Source organism: Dasypus novemcinctus, chromosome 18 (assembly GCF_030445035.2).
Source record: "Dasypus novemcinctus isolate mDasNov1 chromosome 18, mDasNov1.1.hap2, whole genome shotgun sequence".
NCBI lineage: Eukaryota > Metazoa > Chordata > Mammalia > Cingulata > Dasypodidae > Dasypus > Dasypus novemcinctus.
Genome location: NC_080690.1, coordinates 14,546,475 through 14,567,531, shown reverse-complemented (window position 1 = coordinate 14,567,531; position 21,057 = coordinate 14,546,475). Strand labels below are relative to the sequence as shown.

The following is a 21,057-nucleotide window of genomic DNA, read 5'->3' as shown; positions in this document are numbered from 1 at the left end:
CACAAACTCCAAAGTGGGGTCAACTGACATGGCACTGAACTCCATCTGCCATGACCATAGAACCTGTGGGTCTCTGTAGCCCTCAGAAGAACCAATACCTGAGGTTGTATCTACTTTATCTGTCTCTGGGACTCTGCTCAGGTGTGCATAAGGGCAATCCCTCTCATAACCTCCCGGCTCTTTTTGGAGACTCATAGCCATATAAACTCATTTGTCCTTTCCATTTCCCCCTTTGATTTAGGTCAAAAAGCATTTTTAACTCCTGGTATTATATGTAGCTTGAGATATTCTGCTGGTCCTAGTCGACCCTTTTATTCAAGGTCATTTTCTAGTTACATCATCAGCTGGTACTTGGTAGTAATCCCTCGGCGCCAGAGAGGCTCATCCCTGGGAGTTATGTCCTACAATGGGGGGAAGGCAACACATTTACATGCTGAGTTTGACTTTGAGACTGGCCACATTTGAGCAACATGGAGGCTCTCAGGAGGTAACTCTTAGGCACCCTGCAGCTCTAGGCCTTGTTCTTATTTCAGGTTCACAGGATCACAAGCATAGTCATTAGTATCAAGGGCTCATTGTTGGACCGTCCTTCTTTTTTGGTCTTTGCATTTGCACTTGGGGGATTGTTACTGTTCCTTTAGGGACTGTGATAGAGCTCCCCTGGCTAGGAACTCAGCACTCCCTCAGTTATTGGTTTTAATTGTAACCACTATGAAAATATCCAAACATTTTAATGTACCCCTGGATTTATGCCCTGGAGAACTCCCTGCCAACCATGTGACCCCTGTCAATAACATCCCACACCAGTATTCCTTGTCTGCCATTGTTGAACCTCCCTGTGATCCAAAACTTCTTCAAAAGTGAAGCCCAATATATTGCCAGGGTCCATTAACAGTAAAATGGAATATAGTGATGAGTTTAAAGGTTAGATATAGAATACATATTAATTTAGAAAAATTAAGGTAAAAATAAATTGGGGTATCAAAAAATTTAAAAATGCAAAAGCTTTGTTTTTGATATTTTGCCTTCTGTCACTGCAATAAGTATTGCCCTGTATGCAAATTGACAAGGCAACTACTTCCATCTTTTCCTCAGTGTCTACGTCCTTTTTCTCTTTTTGTCCTAATTATTAAGCTTATCTTCACAAAAGTTTTAGATCACAGTAATTCATATATGCAATATACAGTATTCCCACATATCCAACATAAAACCCTTTTCCCTTCCACAGCAATAATCTTTTTACATATTCTTATTATATTTACTGAAACTGAGGTACAGATATTGAGACAATAGCTTTCAAACAAGGTAACATTTGGGTTTACATTGTGGTTTATATTTTAGACTATACAATTTTCTAAATTTTTATTTATCTTATGTTTTACATTATGATTTACATTTTAGCCTATCAGTCCCTATATATTTTTGGTGTAATTTTACATGTCTTATATACATCCTTGCGTACTCTTGTGGAACACTTATTGCCCACACAGTTACACTGGCTCCATCTATTCAATACCTCTTTCCCCCTCCCTTAGGGCTCACAGTGACAGTCAATCTTCATTGTTTGAAGGGTCATGTTCAGAGATACTTGCAATGGTGTTGAGGGCTTAACATGCTCAACTGCCCTAATGCACTGGGAGCCATCATTTCTCTCTCAAGACATACAATTCCCTCTATTTGAGAACATCAGTCTTCCCCAGGATGTGGATATACCTTCACTCTTCTTATATGGGTCTCTATCCAATGATCTAACCCACTATGGCAAAATGAGCATTCACATACTCCCTAGGAGCCTGTCCTGTGTCGGATTATCCCCTCTAAGCATCTTAAATAGGTAACCTTCCTTATTATATTTTTGAAAAAGTCTTCTCAGCATTATACTCTCAACCAAATACCTGACAGTCTCCTATGTTCGTATGTTGTCCCACCCTCCCCCCAATTTCTTGGGCAATATTACCCATCCTCCCATCCCTACCCCCCTCAAGCCTGCAAAGCCCCACCCAAAGGTAACTCTGTGCCCCATTTTATCCCTTCCTTGTAAATACTTACCTCCAGCTTATCATAGATTTCACCCATGTAGGTGTCAGCTTACATCCTTCCTCTACCCCGATTTCCTGTAAGCCTATCATCCAGTCTCTAGCTCTCTGAGGCAGCTTGGTGTACTTATTTCATATGATTGAGGTCATGTAGTATTTGTCCTTCAATGCCTGGGTTGCTTCACTCAACATAAGGTTCTCAAGATTCATCCATGTTATCACGTGTGTTTGTAATGTATTCGTGCTTAAAGCTGAGTACTATTCCATTGTATGTATATACCCCATTTTATTTATCCATTCATCTCTTGATGGGCATTTGGGTTGATTCCAACTTTTGGCAATAGTGAACAGTGCTGCTGTGAACATTGATGTGCATATATCGGTTTGTGTCCTTGTTTTCAGTTCTACTGGGTATATACCCAGCAGTGGAATTGCTGGGTCATATGGCAGATCTACAGCTAGTTTTTTGAGAAACCGCCAAACTGTCCTCCAGAATGGCTGGATCCTCTGCATTCCCACCAGCAGTGGATGAGTGTTCCCATTCCTTCACATCCTCTCCAGCATTTGTAGTCTTCTGTTTTTTTCATAGCTGCCAATCTTATGGGAGTAAGATGGTATCTCATTGTAGTTTTGATTTGCATTTCCCTCATAGGTAGAGATTTAGAGCATTTTTTCATGTGCTTTTTAGCCATTTGTATTTCTTCTTTGGAGAAGTGTCTGTTTAAATTTTTTTCCCATTTTTTTAACTGGGTTGTTTGTCTTTTTATTTTCAAAATATAGGAGTTCTTTTTATATGCAAGATATAAGTCTCCTGTCAGATATATGGTTATCAAATATTTTCTGCCATTGTATAGGCTCTCTTTTCACTTTCTTGACAAACTCCTTTGAGGTGCAGAAGGCTTTAATTTTGAGGAAGTCCCATTTATCTATTTGTTCTTTTGCTGCTTGTGCTTTTGGTATGAAGTTCATGAAGCCATTTCCTATTACAAGGTCTTGTATGTGCTTTCCTACACTGCTTTCCAAAGTCTTTATGGTCTTGGCTCTTATATTTAGGTCTTTGATCCATCTTGTGTTGATTTTTTGTATAAGGTGTAAGGTGGTAATCCTCTTTCGTTCTTTTACATGTGGATATCCAGTTCTCTAGGCACCATTTGTTCAATATGCCATTCTCTCCCAGTTGAGAGGGTTTAGTGGCTTCATTGAATAATATATGACTATATATATGAGGATCTATATCAGAACTCTCAATTCGGTTCCACTGGTCTATGTGTCTCTCCTTGTGCCAATACCATGCTGTTTTCACTACTGTAGCTTTGTACTATGTTTTGAAGTCAGGTAGTGTGATTCCTCCAATTTCATTTTTCTTCTTCAGTATGTCTTTGGCTATTCGGGGCCTCTTTCCTTTCCAAATAAATTTCATAGTTAGTTTTTCTAGTTCCTTAAAGAATGCTGTGTTGATTTTTATTGGAATTACATTGAATGTGCATATCAGTTTTTGTAGGATAGACGTCTTAATAATATTTAGTCTTCCTATCTATGAACAGGGAATATTCTTCCATTTATTTAGGTTTTCTTTTATTTCCTTGAATAATGTGTTGTTCTCTGTGTATAAGTTTTTTACATCTTTAGTTAAATTTACTCCTAGGTATTTGATTTTTTTATTTACTATTGTAAATGGTATTTGTTTCTTGATTTCCTCCTGAGCTTGCTCATTATTGGTGTACAGAAATACTACTGATTTTTGCACATTGATCTTATAACCTGTGGCTTTACTAAACTCATTTATGAGTTCTAGAAGCTTTGTTGTAGATCTTCAGGGTTTTCTCTGTATAGGATCATGTCATCTGCAAATAATGAAATTTTGACTTCTTCCTTTCCAATATGAATGCCTTTTATATCTGGTTCTTGCCTTAGTGCTCGAGCAAGTACTTCTAAGACAGTGTTAAATAGAAGAGGTGATAGTGGGCATCCTTGTCTTGTTCCTGATCTTAGAGGGAAAGATTTTAGGATTTCACCATTGTAAATGATGTTGGCTGTGGTTTTTTCATATATACTCTTCATCATGCTAAGAAAATTTTATTGTATTCCAGTCTTTTGCGTTGTTTTTATCAAGAAAGGGTGCTGTATTTTGTCAAATGCTTTTTCTGCATATATAGATAAAATCATGTGATTTTTTTTTTCCTTCGATCTGTTTATATGGTGTATTACATTGATTGGTTTTCTTATGTTGAACCATCCTTGCATACTCGGAATGAATCCCACTTGGTCATGGTGTATAATTCGTTTAATGTGTTGTTGGATACGGTTAGCAAGTATTTTGTTGAGGATTTTTGCGTCTAGGTTCATTAGAGAAATTGGTCTGTAATTTTCCTTTCTTGTGGTGTCTTTGGCATTGGCACTAGGGTAATGTTGGCATCATAGAAAGAGTTAGGTAATGTTCCTTCTGTTTCGATTTTTTGGAAGAGTTTCAGCAAGATTGGTGTTAGTTCTTTCCGGAACGTTTTGTAGAATTCACATGTGAAGCCATCTGGCCCTGGGCTCTTCTTAGTTGGGAGGTTTTTAATGACTGATTCTATCTCTTTAGTTGTGATTGGTTTGTTGAGATCATCAGTTTCTTCTTTCATCAATATAGGCTGCTTATGTGTTTCTAGGAATTTGTCCATTTCCTCTGAATTGTCATTTTTGTTGGAATATAGTTTCTCAAATATTCTCTTAAGATAGTCTTTATTTCTGTGGGGTCAGTGGTGATATCTCCTTTCTCATTTCTTGTCTTTGCATCTTCTCTCTTTTTTTCTTTGTTAGTCTAGCTAAGGGTTTGTCAATTTTATTGATCTTCTCAAAGAACCAGCTTTTAGTTTTGTTTATCTTTTCAAGTGCTTTCTTATTTTCTATTTCATTTAGTTCTGCTCTTATCTTTGTTCTTTCTTTTTCCTGTGGGGTTACTTTGTTGTTTTTTTACTAATTCCTCCAAATGTGCAGTTTGTTTTTCAATTTTTGCTCTTGTTTTTTGATGTATGAATTTATGGCTATAAATTTCCCTCTCACTACTGCTTTTGCTGCATCCCATAAGTTTTGGTATGTTGTGTTATCATTTTCATTAGTTTCATGGTAGTTCTTAATTTCTTTTGAGATTTCCTCTTTGACCCACTGTTTTTCTAAGAGCGTGCTGTTTAATTTCCATATCTTGGTGTGAAATCTGGGCCTCTGGCCCTTGCAGATTTCCAGCTTCACTCCACTGTGGTCAGAGATATTATTTTGTATGATTTCAATCTTTCTGAATTCATTGAGCCTTTCTTTGTGGCCTAGCATATGGTCTATCTTGGAGAATGATCCATGTGCACTAGAGAAAAATGTATATCCTGCTGTATTCGGGGTAATGATCTGTATATGTCTATTAGATCCAGCTCCTCTCATATACTGTTCAAAGTTTTTGTATCTTTATTGATTCTCTTTTGGGATGTTCTGTCCAAAGTTGATAGTGGTGTATTAAAGTCTCCCACTATAATTGTAGAGGCATCCATTCTTTCACTTAGTTTTTCCAGGGTTTGCCTCATGTATTTGGAGGCGCCCTTGTTAAGAGCATAAATATTTATGATTGTTCATTCTTCTTGAAAGATTATCCCTTTCACTAATATGTAGTATCCATCTTTGTCTCTCACAATTGTTTCGCATTTAAAGTCTATTTTGTCTGACATTAATATAGCTACTCCTGCCCTTTTTTGGTTATTGTTTGCTTATAAGATTGTTTTCCAGCCATTCATTTTCAACCTCCTTGAATCCCTGGGTGTAAGATGTGTTTCTTGCAGACAGCATATAGATGGTTCATATTTCCTTATCCAATCTTCCAGTCTGAATCTTTTGACAGGTGACTTTAATCCATTGACATTCAGTGTTATTACTTTTGAGGAATTATTTATGTTAGCCATATTTTGTTTGGACTTGTGTTTGTCATATTTTGTTTGTTTTTTCCTTCTCTTTTTGTCTTTTTAGTTATTCTTACACTCTCCTCCAATTCTTACTGTCCTGTTTTTTTCTTTCTTCCTGCAGAACTCCCTTTAGTATTTCTTGAAGGGCAGGGTTCATGTTGGCATACTCTTTTAATTTCTGTTTATCTGTGAATATTTTGAATTCTTCATTATTTTTGAATGCTAGTTTAGCTGGGTAGAGTATTCTTGGTTGGAAATGTTTTTCTTTTAGTACGTTGACTATATCATACCACTGCCTTCTTGCCTCCATGGTTTCAGATGAGAAATCAGCACTTAATCTTATGGAGCCTCCCTTGTATGTGATGGTTCTCTTTTCTCTTGCTGCTTTCAGGATTTTCTCTTTGTCTTGAGCATTGGATAATTTGACAAATATATGTCTTGGGGTTGGCCTGTTGGGATTTATGGTGTTTGGGGTACATCGTGCTTCCTGGACATGTACATCCATTTCCTACAGTGGATTTGGGAAGTTTTCAGCCATTATTTCCTCCAACACTCCTTCTGTCCCCTTTCCCTTCTCTTCTCCTTCTGAGATGCCCATAATATGTATGTTTGGTGTGTTTTGCATTGTCATTCAGGTCCCTAAGTCCTAGCTGGATTTTTTTCTATCTTTTTATCAGTTCTACTATCTGTTTGATTTCAGATGTACTGTCTTCCACGTCGCTAATTCTCTCCTCTGCGTCTTCTAATCTGCTGCTATTTGCTGAGAGTGTATTTTTGATTTCTTGAACTGTGGTGTTCATCACCATTATATCTGTTATCTTTTTGCATATGTCTGCAATTTCCTCTCCAATGTTTTCTTCATATTGTTAATCTCTTCCTTTACTTCATTAAGTTGGTCTCTAATGTATGTTTCGAAATATTTAATTACTTGTCCAATGTTCGCTCCTCTTCCTGGTTTTCAGTTTGTTCATTGGATTCAGCCATGTTTTCCTGATTATTGGTTTGGTTTGTAGTTTTTTGTTGCTGTCTGGTCAACATTTTATCTTGACGGTTTTAATCAGTTCCTTAGCTTCTTTGTCTAGTCTTGGGGATTAATTAGTTGTTGTTCCTGTGTAAGTGTTATGTCTTCTCTTTGTCACTTTGTTCTTTTTACTCTGTTTTCTTGTTGCTGGCTAAGTTCACTTTGAAGGAAAATATTAAGGCCAGGGAAAGCAAAATGAGTAAGAAAAGAAAATGTATAAAGTAATATTGTTAATAAATGTTAACAGAGCAACAGTGTGAGATCTGGGAGAATGGATATTAGACTTATGTAAGTTGTGTAGAGTTATAGCAGTAAGTAGAGTACCTATAATGAGATAGTCAACTGTATATGGGGAGGAATATAGTATGAATTAAAAGGCCAGTGTTTTCATGAGAGAGGGAAAGAGAAAAGAAACACAATAATATCAAGAGTGGATAAGAGACAGAAGACAGAACAAAGGTATTAGAAATAAAAAGTCAGACAATTTGGGGACCAAAGAAAGGGAGGTAGAATGTAAGAGAAACAGCAGATGATGGAGGATAGAAAGATGTGGGGGAAAGGGGATAGTGTAGGTGGCCAAAATCAATACACACAGAAAAGAGGAAATGGAGGATGAGGAAACACAGCACATGTGAAGTGCTCCCTGCCACACCTATTATATAAAGAAAAGAAAATTTAAAAAGAAGAAAAAGAGAGAAAAGAAAAAAAAAAGAGGGGGGGCAAAGTAAAGGGAAGGATACAAGCAAGAAAAAGAAAAAGAGAAAAAAAAAACTAAATAAATGAAAAAGGAGCTTGAGGGGATACAACAGAAGAAAAGACCAGGAGACAATGCAATATTAGCAACCATGCCAAAAAAAAAAACCAACGTTTCAAGCTAAGAATCCTCTTTGCAGTTAAATAATACACTTAGGGATCTGACCCCCCTTCTCCTTTCCTCACTTCTCTCTCTCTCCCAGGGCAGCAGGAAAGCTGCCTGAGAGGTCCTTTAGGAGATTCAAGTAGGTTCTTGTTGATCCAACTCAACATAGAAGACTATGACTCTTTATTTCCAGCATGAGAGCACCAACACCTCACCAGAAACCCCAAATGTGTTATTGGAAGTTTGGATAGCACCTCCTACAGTCCCTCCCCCTTAGGTGTGCTAGGCGAGGTCTAATTGATTTTCTGACTCCACCTTCTCCCAGACCAAGTTTCCTATCCCAGGACGTTTAGGTAAATTGGGCTTTCTCAGCAGATTCGCCTCTCCTTTCTTCCCAGACTCCCCAAGTCAGCTGGTACACTCCTCCAAGTTCAAGGAGATAGAGAGAGAGAAGAAAAACAACAACACAAAACGCCAAGGGCTAGGGTAATCAAGGACCTCAGATGGACCTCAGGGCACGGTGGATTTGGGGATGGGAAGTCCGTGATATTGCAGACTCAGGGTGTGTGAGTCTCTGGAGCGTGGGCCACCAGGGTTTAGAGACACAGACCTGGGAACCACCCATCCGGTTAACACGGGGCCTGGGAACACCACAGCACAACAAAGGCTTCAGGGATCGCAGTGGCCAGGCCGCCAGCCATAGGAGGAGGGGTCTCCCCCACAACTTCTGACCTCCGTGTCAGAAACCCAAAATTCCACCTCTCACAAGAATCTCTTCTGTCACTGTCTCACCAAATCAACATCCAGACACCTCCTGCCCTGCAAGCCCCCGATACAGCCCGTTCAGGGTTTGGGAACACCCCAGCACAGCAAAGATCCCAGGGATAGCTGCAGGCGGGCCGCCAGCCCTAGGGGGAGGGTCTCCACCCACAACCTCTGACCTCTGTGTCAGAAACCCAAAATTACACCTCTCGCAAGAATCTCCTCCGTCACTGTCTCACCAAATCGACATCCGGACACCTCCCGCCCTGCAAGCCCCTAAAACAGCCCGCTCAGGGCTTGGGAAAACCCCAGCTCAACAAAGCCTTCAGGAATCACAGCCTGACACATAACTTGATTGCCCCTTCTGTTGTCTTTGTCCTTTTTGGGTTACTCTTATCTTTTTGGAGTACATTCTTCAATAGTGTCTTGACAAAGGGTGAATGAGGGATAAATCTCTGCAGATGGGCAGTCTCCTCCTTCCATTCTTTCAAGGATGTTACAGGATGCTCTTCTTCTCTCCTGGGGCCCCCAAAGAGATGCTCTAGATAGCTCTGGGTGATTACTAAACACCCTGTAACACAATCTGTCTTCAGAAGCTCTTTATTTTGCAGCCATCTTGCTGCTTATCCCCATTGCGAGTTTATTTTTGTATACGGTATGAGGGAGAGGTCTACCTTCATTCTTTTGCAGATGGAGATTTCTTGGTTTTCACATTATCATTTCTTGAAGACACTCTTCTTTCCTAATGGAATGGTATTTATCCCTTTGTCAAATACAAGTTGGCCGTAAATGTAAGGGTTGAGATCTTAGTTCTCTTTTCAGTTCCACTGGTCTATAAGTCTCTCCTTGTGCTTGTTCCATGCTGGTTTTTTTGTTCTGTTTTGTTTATTTCTCTCCCCTCCCTCCCCCCCCCCACCCCCGTCTGCTCTCTTTCTATTCAGTGTGTGTGCTTCTGTGTCCGCTTGCATTGTTGTCATGCCGTACTGGGAAACTGTCGCTTTTTTGTTATCGTTGCATCATCTTGCTGCATCAGTTCTCTATGTGTGTGGCATCACTTCTGTGCAGGCTGTGCTTTTTTCACACGGGGCGGGTCTCCTTGCAGGGCACACTCTTTGTGCATAAGGTACCTGTTCGTGGGGGACACCCTAGCGTGGCATGGCAGTCCTTACTCACAGCAACACTGCACATGGGCCAGCTTGCCACACAGATCAGGAGGTCCTGGGTATCGAACCATGGACCCTCAATGTGGTAGGCAGACGTTCTATCAGTTGAACCACAGACTGCTTCCCTATACCATGCTGTTTGATTACTATGGCTTTGTAATAAATTTTAAGATTGGGAAATCTGAGTCATTCAACTTTGTTCTTTTTCAAGATGGCTTTGGCTATTTGGAGCCACTTACATTTTCATTTAATTTGATGTTTGCTTTTTCCATTACTGCAAAAAAGGTTGTTGGAATTTTGATTAGGATTTTGTTGAATCTGTAAATTGGTTTGTGTAGAATTGACATTTAACAGTATTGTCTTCCAATCCATGAATACAGAATGTCCTTCATTTCCTTAGTTCTTTTTTCTTTTAGCAATGTGTTGTAGTTTTCTTTGTACAAGTCCTTTACATTCTTTGGTTAGATTTACTCCTAGATATTTGATCTTTTTAGTTGCTGTTGTAAGTGGAATTTTTTTCTGATTTCTTCTTCTATTTTGTTCATTGCTAGAGTATAGAAACAATACTGATTTTGAGTGTTGATCTGTACCCTGTTGATCTGTACCCTGCCACTTTGCTGAATTAATTTTTAGCTCTAGGAGCTTTGTTGTGTATTTTTCAGGATTTTCTGGATATAGGATCATGTCATCTGAAAAGTTGGAAAGCTTGTCTACTTCATTTCCAATTTGGATATCTTTTCTGCCTCTGAGAAGATCATGCTTTTGGTTTCTTCATTCTATTAATATGATGTATTACATTAATTGATTTTCTTACGTTAAACCACCATTGCATACTAAATCCCATTTGGTCATGTCTATAATTCTTTTAAAGTGCTGTTGGATTAGTATTTTGTTGAGGTTTTTGCATTTATATTCTTAAGAGATATTGGTTTGTAATTTTCTTGTGGTGTCTTTATCTGGCTTTGGTATGAGGGTGATGCTGGCTTCATAGAATGAATTAGGGAATGTTCCTTCCTCTTCAATATTTTGGAAGAGTTTGAGTAGATGTGATGTTAATTCTTACTGGAATGTTTGTTAAAACTCCCCTGTAAAACGGTCTAGTCCTGGGCTTTTCTTGGCTGGGAGTTTTCTGTGTGTGTGTTTTGCTGATGTTGTTATTTTTAGGAGGAACCAGGGATTGAACCTGGGCCCTCATACATGGTAAGAAAGTGCTCAACCACTGAGCAACACCGGCTTCCCATAGCTGGGAGTTTTTGATGACTGATTCAATCTCTTAACTAGATACAGGTTTGTTGAGATCTTTTATTTAATCTATTTTTTGAAAAATTATTTAAAATTTACAGAGAAGTTACAAAAATAGTACACAGAAGTTTTCATTCCCATTACTTAAATTCACCAACTTTTAACATGTACACATTGTTTTTTCCCTTGAACCTTTTAAGAATTATTTGCATGCATTATGTCCCTTTATCTCCATTTAAAAGAAATATAGCAATGTTACAAATTAACTCGGTTAGCCCAAGGCAATAACTATAATAACAATAAATCCAGGGAAGCCTATGTGGCTGAACTGATAGAGCATCCATCTACCATATGGAGGGTCCAGGGTTCGATCCCCAGGGCCTCCTGACCCGTGTGGTAAGCTGGCCCACATACATTGCTGCCACATGCAAGGAGTGCCGTGCCATGCAGGGGCGCCCCCGTGTAGGGGGGTCCCACGTGCAAAGAGTGCACCCCCTAAGAAGAGCCACCCCATGTGAGAAAAGTGCAGTCCGCCCAGGAGTGGTGCCGCTCACACAGAGAGCTGATGCGGCAAGATTATACAACAAATAAGACACACAGTTTCCTAGTGCTGCCGATAATGCAGGCGGACACTGAAGAACACACAGCGAATGGACAGAGAGCAGACAATAGGCAGAAAGGGGAGAGAAATAAATAAAATAAATCTTTAAAAAGAAGCACAAACAAAGCCCAGTAAATCCACTGTAGTCAGTGGTTACAGTTCCCTTTATTTTTGTTCATTCCTCAATCTTGAGGGCTTTAGGACAATGACTGTTCTGGCTTCTTTAGGCTGAAGAGGGACATAGATATTATGGGGTGAGGGATGGAATTGTTTTGCTTGCATTTGAAGATACTTTTTGCTTTCAAGATGGGACTGATCCATCATCATCATTTTGTTAGTTGTCCAGGGCAGGCAAAAAGAACTGGAGAGTGGGAGTTGACCTCATACCTGCTGGGATTTATGGCTCAGTTGGCATAGGAACAGTCCCAAAGTCTCTTGGAAATAAACTTAACAAGTAAATTGAAAATTACAGGTTCAAATAAAATAAGTAAAAGAAATGTGATTAAGGGATTTAGAAGTGAATATAACTGTATTATATTGGGAAATAGCTTTTCATAGATTCTCAGAGCGCAGTGAGAGGGTGTGTTGATTTCATGTAGCCCTGTGGCTTGCCTGTGGTGTCTTGATGTTCCTAGAGCCCTCTGGAGCACTTTTGTTTGAGGCTTTGCATACTGTGGCAGTTTGTGAAGTCTGACTGAGACCTGCATAGGGGTAACCTCTAGAATGACCTCCCAACTCTACTTGACACCTCTTTGCCATAGAAACTATATTTTATTTAGTATTTCCCCCTTTTGATCAAGGTCTTTCCAAATGCATTGCTGATTAACACTTGGTAATAATCTCTTGGTGCCAGGGAGGCTTATTCCTGGGAGTCATGCCCCATGTATGGGGGAAGATAGTAAATTTATTTGTAGAGTTTGACTTAGAAAGAGGATACAGTTGAGCAACAAGGAGGTTTTCCAGGTAATAACTCTTAGACAATTATAATTAGGCTTAGTTTCATTATTACAGAAAACAAGGTTCATAAGTGCAGCTTTCAGATTGAAGGCTTGGCTTATTTTCTTTTATTAAGCAAGGAATATATATTCTGGAGCTTTTGGCTATGTTACTTAAGAAAGTAGCAGGAATTCCCCAGGTGAGAAAGTATAATAGTTGTTTGTTTGTTTTTTTTAACTACTCTGAGGGCAGTAGCCTTGTGACAAGGAAAAAGCCTTTATCCAGAAAACAGACTTACAATAACAAGGATACATTTATATCCCATAGAGGTATATAGCTATATAAAGTTCAAGATGTCCAAAAGGACCATGGCAGTTGAGACACCTGACTTTGTCCCACTTTACATTCTTACCAGGGTTATGTTAATTGACAGGTAGAACATAATTTATATATGCCTTGCTTCCTATGTAATGGTTTTGGGTTTTTTTAAAAGAACTATTTTTTATTTATTTCTCTCCCCTTCCCCCCTATTGTCTGCTCTCTATGTCCATTCCCTGTGTGTCCTTCTATGTCCACTTTTTGTATCCTTGTCTGCAGCACCCGGAATCTGTGTCTCATTTTGTTGCATCATCTTGCTGCGTCAGCTCTCCGTGTGTGCGGTGCCATTCCTGGGGAGGCTGCACTTTTTTCATACTGGGCAGCTCTCCTTATGGGGTGCACTCCTTGCGCGTGGGGCTCCCCTACATGGGCACATGGCACGGCACTCCTTGCGCGCATCAGCACTGCACGTGGGCCAGCTCATCACATGGGTCAGGAGGCCCTGGGTTTGAACCTTGGACCTCCCATGTGGTAGGCAGACGCCCTATCTGTTGGGCCAAATCTGCTTCCTTGTAAAGCTTTTTAAATTTATTTTTTATTTTTTTTTTCCTTTGGTAAAGATGAGGCATTGACCTATAGCTGACCACATGCACTTTCAGAGAAGTAGAGAGAAAAACACTGTAAATCAGATTTGCTTGCTTTGCACATGTAACATTTTTCAAAAACTAAAAAAATACAGCATTCTCAAATACCCCTCTATTGTTGACACTTAGAATTGGTATGGTACTTTCATTAGAATTGATGCAAGAATATTAAAATATTACTGTTAACTACTAAAATTTTGTTTTATGTGTATTTTTTCCTATATACAATCCTATTATTAACACCTTGTAATAGTGACATACTTTTATTATAGTTCCTGAAGAACATTCTCATATTTGTGCTATTAACCACAGTCATTGTCCACATCAAGGTTCACTCTGTTCTCCAGTCTCATGTTTTATCCTCTAGCTTTTCTTCTATTTTAGTTCTTCTTGAGTGAGTGTAGGTGGTTTGTGTGTTTCCTTTACCTTATATTTAATCTAGAGTCTGCTGGCTAGCTCTGATACATGGGTTATCTATATCTGCTTGTTTTGAATTTTTATCTTTTTGATTATTGGTCACTTCACCTATTCTTTTTTACATGTTTAATAATTTTAATTTGTGTGCTTAACGTCTTATATGCTACATAGTTCTCTCTAAAAGAATGTTAAGTATTGTTCTGTTAGTTAAGATCAGTCTGATCCTGCTGAGGCTTAGTTTTAGAATTTGCTAGTAGGGGATACTTGAGTTATGGCATATCATAGGCCCTTACTTCTAGGGCATGACCTTTCTGACACCTCAGCTGTTCTCCAGAGTCTCAACCCTGGTAGAGCCCCAACTGCAGTGTCTTGCCAGCACTGTGCAGCCTTTCAAATCTCTGCTTAATTTTCAGATTTGCAGTTGTTGTCCTCTGCTAATTCTCTTAGAGTCTTCACCTCTAGCTCTACATATTAGGAGTCAGCCAAAGTCCTGAGATGAGTTTTCATGCAGATGTTTAGAGCTCCTACACCATGGATTCCTTATTTCTGTTACCCTGATCCCCAAATCCCAATTGCTTTGTATCTCCAAATGCCAGCTTTTATTCCGTGTAGCAACACTTGCACTTTCTGTTTGTGCTTTTTCTCTGTGCAGTGGTTTAGAAAATATCTTTAGGGACATCTTTGCTGGATATAAAATTCAAGATTGGTAATTTTTCCTTCAGCACTTCCAGCATCATTGTGAGTGTGAGGCACAACTACGTACAGGTTTTCTTTCAATGCTTATAGCCCTACAGTGGTTGTTCTCCATTGCCTGCAAATGGTTGTTTTATTTATTTTGTCCAACTTTTAATGGTTGTTTTCTTCTCAGAATCCTGAAGTCATTGTTTTTTAGTGTTGTAATCAAGAAATCTAAAGGCCTTCTATTTTATCGGAATGTAACCTATTTTGTACTCTCTTAAAACTCAGTCTTTTTTGTTTATACTCTGTTTATTAGTCAGTTTTTATAGAGAAACAGAACCAATGGTGTGCATACATATGAATAAAGAGATTTATTGTAAGGAATTGGCTCATGTGACCATGGTGACTGGCAAGTCTGAACTCAGTAGAGCAGTCTGCAAGCTGGAAAGTCCAGTAAAGGTGATGTTGAAGTCCTTAGTCCAGATTTGCCAGGGGAAGTTGGCTGATAGGAAATTTCAGCAAGAGGAAATGTTGAAGTTTAGGCAGAAATTCTTCTGACCTGCAACCCTCAACTCAGGCTTTTAAGTCCTCCATCTGATAGGATGAGATAACCCACATTGCTGAGGGCAAATTCCTTTGTTGATTACAGGTGCAGTTAACTGATTATAGGTGCAAATCCTATACCAGTGTTCTGAAATTTCCTGATGATTGTGGCTTTTTTCTGCCTTTTGGCCTGGTAGTTGGTAGGTCATAAGAATTTTTTTTCTTACCTTTTTTTGACTTGGAGAAATGTGACAAAGGCACATTAAACAAAAGATTATTAGGTTGAGAGAGATGAAATTTCCATTTTTGTAGGTCAAAACATTTGTGTCAGCAGTTTGAATATGGTTCAATCTACTAACTACCAACACCATCCAGTAGTAGATAATATTTGGTTTATTTGCTTCTTTAAGTTATGTATCTTACTCTTTAGTCTCTCTCTCTTTTTTTTTTTTTTTGGTACCGGGGAGGGATTGAGCCCAGAATGTTGTATGTGGGAAGCAGGTGCTTAACCTCCACTCCACCCTGCTCCCCAATCATATTTCTTTATTAGGGTCTGTCCTCCTTAGCATGCTCTCTCATATTTCTGGAATTCTGTTTTAACTAATTATTAATGTTCCTGGTATCAGCTTTTCTGGACTTTTTTATTTTAGGCATCATGTTAATATTGCCTCTCATAAAAGTTTGTCTCTGTTAAAAAAAATTGAGAGTTTAGTTTTTAACAACCATTTATCCCATTTTGATTTATTTTGATTACTAATTCTTGATCCCTTTGTTCTCTTTTGATCTGTCAGAATATATCCTCAGCTATCATCTCTTCAAATATTGCCTTTGCTCCACTCTTACCTCTCCTTCTGGGACTACACTTGTGAAGATATTAGACTTTTTGACTTGTCTCGTGTCTCTTAGGATTTTTTATTTATTTCCCATCCTTTGTTCTTAACTGTACTGCCCTATCTTCAGTTTGCTCATCATTTCTTCATTTGTGTCTCATCTGCTGTTCAACCTGTCTATATATTATTAAAATATCTTTTCTGCCATTTTAATGGCTTCGCCATAGTGGAAAGATTTTGATTTGTACCAAATATTTGCCTCTATTTATTTATTTATTTTAGATTCATTTTTATTTATTTCTCTCCCTTTCCCCCACGCCCCAGTTGTCTGCTCTCTGTGTCCATTCACTGTGTCTTCTGTATCCCCTTGTATTCTTGTCAGCAGCACCAGGAATTTGTGTCTCTTTTTGTTGTGTCATCTTGCTACATCAGTTCTCCATGTGTTCGGCGCCACTCCTGGGCAGGCTACACTTTGGTTGTGTGGGACAGCTTTCTTTATGGAGTGCACTCCTTGCGTGTGGGGCACCCCTATGTGGGGGACACCCCTGTATGCATCAGCACTGCACATAGGCCAGCTCACCACACGGATGAGGAGGCTTAGATTTGAACCCTGGGCCTCCCAGGTGATAGGTGGGTGCTCTGTCAATTGAGCCAAATACGCTTCCCGTATTTGCCTTTAAATATTCAAAGCTTTCATTTCCTTTTTAATATTGTCTCATTTATACCACAAAAAATAAGGCTAATTTGATAACACTCCTTCCTTTGCAGTTTTACTTTTAACCTTACATGAGATTCATCACCCCGCTGGTAGCAACTTATTACATATTTATGTTTATGTGCTTGTCTCCCTATACACATCTTGAGAGTATACAAGGTGTTTTATTAGTCTTGAATACCCATCAAACATGACAGTGCAAAGGCAGGGGAATTGGAATAAAAGTTTTTAACTGTTTCTAAAAATGACCTTGGAGACATGACAAAGCATAGTAACAAGATGTACAGTTGGGTCTTCTATAAATTTTCATGTTCACTGCCTCTTTTACAACAATGTGGTAAGAATAAGTTTTCAGATATCCTTTCCACATCACAAAATGCTGATCATTTCAGAATGAATAGCAATATGCCATTTCAGGGATCGGTTTCGTTCACGGATGTGACTGTGGACTTCACTCAGGAGGAATGGGAGCAACTGGACCCTTCTCAGAGGATCCTGTACATGGATGTGATGCTGGAGAATTACAGCAACTTGCTTTCAGTGGGTAAGGATAGCTTTCAAGTGTAACTCAGTGTTTACCTGATAACATTCACATCCTTTCTTGATTACCAAAAGTTAATGGACTTGTGAATTACTAAATGGATTAGTCCTTGAGCTCCAGGCATCCCAGCTAAGAGATGATCCAGCCCCTGAAGTTTTACCTTCTTTATTTTCAGGGTCTCTGAAGTCCAACCAGTTGGAGCTAAGTCCCTTTAGCAAGTTTTCTGATATTATCAAACCAGATGTGATTTTCCCATTGGCGCAGTGAGAAGAGCTGTGGATAGCAGAAGTAGAATGGCCAATTAGAGCTTTCCAAGAAAGAGATAGAGGAAGAGGGGGAGACTCAGATAGACAGAAGCCAGTGAAAGTAATAGCCCAGAGACTGCAAATGGGTTGGTACCTTTGAAATATTTTTCAGGAATCCACTTTTCAACTCTCTAAACCTTCAGAGATGGCTGAAAAGCCTGTACACCTCAGATGTCTGAATCATACCTCCAGAAGTCTTTCTCTTCCACCCTAACATTTGTAGATATTTGCCTCTCACACTTGAGGCTTGAATCTGATAATCACCTAACACACCTTAAACATTTCTGTTGTGATTACTTGCTCTTTCTTTCATGTTCTGAATTTGCCAGAATGGTGACTGTTATAATTCAGTGCACAGAATTGTGGTCATTGTGGCAGCCTAAGGGAAGATACAGAGTTTTTTAAATACAAGAGTGATATTATTGTCCTGGACACAGATGGCAGCAGGATCGAAGTATCAGGAACAAGCAGTAATACAGAGATGAAAATAAAGGTTTTAAAGCTCCTGGTCAAAGCTGGGTAATTTGATTCTCAAGATCTCTTCAAATAAAACCACGTGTGAAAGCAGGGGCAAGGCTAGTCTACAGAGATGTTATCTATAGTAAAAGAAGAAAAATAGGATAAGTTGGGAAAGCATGCCATTCTTCTACAATTTCAATAGAGGGAAAAGCAGAAAAACCAGTAGCAACAACAGCAGCAAGAATGACTTGCCCTTGGATTTATTTTGCATTTCCTAAAGGGCATATGAGTTCCCAGAGCTTGCCATTCACTAGCAGAAGATCTTACTTTAAAGATATGGAGCTCTCCAATAGGATTGTCTCTGTAGACCTGTGAGAAATGCTGCTTTTAGATGTGATTTTGGTAAAAACAAGTTGTGGGAAAAGAAGCAGGAAAGAGCAAAGAAGCATGTAGGCTAGTCTTTCTCCTTCCCCAGTAATTTAGGGCCAAGTTGTTCGTAGCTAAACTCAGATCTGTCTAGGTAATTTCTCCTAACCTCTTTCCTTATTTTCTTGGAGTCTGTGGTAGGTAGCCTTGAGGACGCTATGAATCTCCTGGAAATGCCAGCCTTCCCACATCATTTGTGCCCTGTTTACTGCCCTTGGTGTTTCTTTCACTTTCTCTACCCACTTTTTCAGATAATTTTGATCTGATGATGCTACATGTATCTATTGTTGGTTTCCACCAATTTTATTTTTGGGGGGGGGGAGCGGAAGATTTTTAAGATACTGGGAGATTGGGTCCCATGTGAAAAAGTCAGTTCTTCAGTAGAACATGTATGATGACTTCCCATTCTGTAATATTAAAGTGAAGGGATTGACAATGTCTTTTCCTTGTGGTCTTTCCTCAAAGTGTGGAAGGCTGATGACCAGATGGAGAAGGACCATGGAAACCCAAATGAGCCTGCAAGGCAGTTCATAATCCTCAAAAACCAAACCTCAATTGAGAAAAGAGGTATTCTCTTTGGAAAAATATTTAATCAGAGCACAGACTTTGCTTCTTTAAGACAAGTACCCTATGTATACGACTTGTATGTACAAATGTTGAAATATAATTCAGACTTACTTAATAGTAATAAAAGTTATGCAAAAAAGAAAGCTGATGAGTTTAACGGATTTGAGAAAGCACTTCTCTATCTGAAGGAAGAGAAGAAGCATACTGGAGTGGAATACTCTGAATATAATAAAAGTAGAAAAGTTCTTGGCTGTAAAGAAACCATTTTTCAGCATCAGAAAATTAGAAATTTGGTTCAACCTTTAATTTGTAATTACTGTGACAAGGCCTTCAGCTTTAAGTCACTCCTCATCTGTCATAAGAGAATACATACTGGAGAAAAACCCTATGAATGTAGTGTATGTAAGAAAACCTTCTCACATAAGGCAAACCTCACTAAACATCAGAGAATTCATACTGGGGAGAAACCCTTTGAATGTCCTGAATGTGGAAAAGCTTTCACCCACCAGTCAAACCTAATTGTACACCAGAGAGCACATATGAAGAAGAAGCCCTATGAATGCACTGAATGTGGCAAGACATTTGCCCAGAAGTTTGAACTCACTAAACATCAGAGAATTCATACAGGAGAGCAGCCCTATGAGTGTCATGTATGTAAGAAAACCTTCTCACATAAGGCAAACCTCACTAAACATAAGAGAATTCATACGGGGGAGAAACCCTTTGAATGTCCTGAATGTGGAAAAGCTTTCACCCACCAGTCAAACCTGATTGTACACCAGAGAGCACATATGGAGAAGAAGCCCTATGAATGCAGTGAATGTGGCAAGACATTTGCCCAGAAGTTTGAACTCACTACACATCAGAGAATTCATACAGGAGAGCGGCCCTATGAGTGTAATGAATGTGCAAAAACCTTCTTCAAGAAATCGAACCTCATTATACATCAGAAAATTCACACGGGGGAGAAACGCTACAAGTGCAGTGAATGTGGAAAACCTTTTATCCGGAACTCACAGCTCATTAAACATATGAGAACTCATACAGGAGAGAAACCCTATGAATGTACTGAATGTGGGAAAACTTTCAGCCAGAGGTCAACACTTAGACTGCACGTGCGAATTCATACAGGAGAGAAACCATATGAGTGTTCTGAATGTGGGAAGGCCTTCAGCAGGAAGTCCCGCCTCAGTGTCCATCAGAGAGTTCATTTAGGTGATAAACCCTGAGACTGCAACAAGGTTGGGCTCTGGGAAACTTGTCCACAAGAACCCTTCTCCAGGGGTAGAAACCTCATGAAGGAACTTAAAAAATATGGGGATTCATACTGAGGTACAATCTATCAACTTAGAAGTGTGTTAATATGATCCCTAAGAACAACAACAACAAAAATAGAATCCCGTAAGAACAATATTGTACTGCAAGTTAGAAAGGATACCCAGCTAATGAATACATTTCAGAATATATCCAGTTGTGTATAGACATGCTTGGCTAGCTATATTACAGTGAGCCTTTTAAAAGTTTGGATGAATTGAATTTTCCAGGTAGCAGTATCCAGGATATATAAATGGTATCCAAAATATGTAGTGATTATGTCTAGGATTATGCCATAAGAAACAAATAGTTATGTTTTAGATCTGCACATGTGAATTGAACACAGTCACTGGAAGTTTGAAATGCTTGTCCTCTGTGATAATTAGGATGCATCAAAGAAGATTTTCCATACTAAACATCATGTGTGGTTTTCAGTACTTTTGCAATCCAGCGTGCATTCCAAATAAAATATGAAATATGTTAACCATTTTAAAGTAGTATGTAGCGTATCTTTTCTCCCACTGCTTGCTGGCACACATAAGTTGGCATGGCCATGTTTGCTGAGCTAACTGTTCAATAAATAGAACACAGTGTTGTTAAAGTTTTAACCTGCCTCTGTGTTTGGTGATGATTTTGTAGAAGCATTATTTACATATACACACAATTAAGAGGAGATTCCGAGAATGAATAGAGGCATATGTGGTCTGTGTTACACAATGTACACCAAGAATAAAATTATGTTGTATAAACAGAA

At 39.0% G+C, this 21,057-nt stretch overlaps 1 protein-coding gene across 3 annotated transcripts in view; it reads left to right on the top strand.

Annotated features, from left to right (window-relative positions):
- The window catches only part of LOC101429250 (zinc finger protein 1 homolog), a 43,251-nt gene extending 22,194 nt beyond the window's left edge, over window positions 1–21,057 (top strand). For all 3 annotated transcript variants that reach the window (XM_071209062.1, XM_058279693.2, XM_012528198.4), the window contains 2 exons: window positions 17,109–17,235; window positions 18,888–21,057. In XM_071209062.1, the coding sequence (XP_071065163.1) occupies window positions 17,109–17,235; window positions 18,888–20,218 (1,458 nt within the window). In that variant the 3' untranslated portion in view covers window positions 20,219–21,057. The remainder of the gene's footprint in view (window positions 1–17,108; window positions 17,236–18,887) is intronic.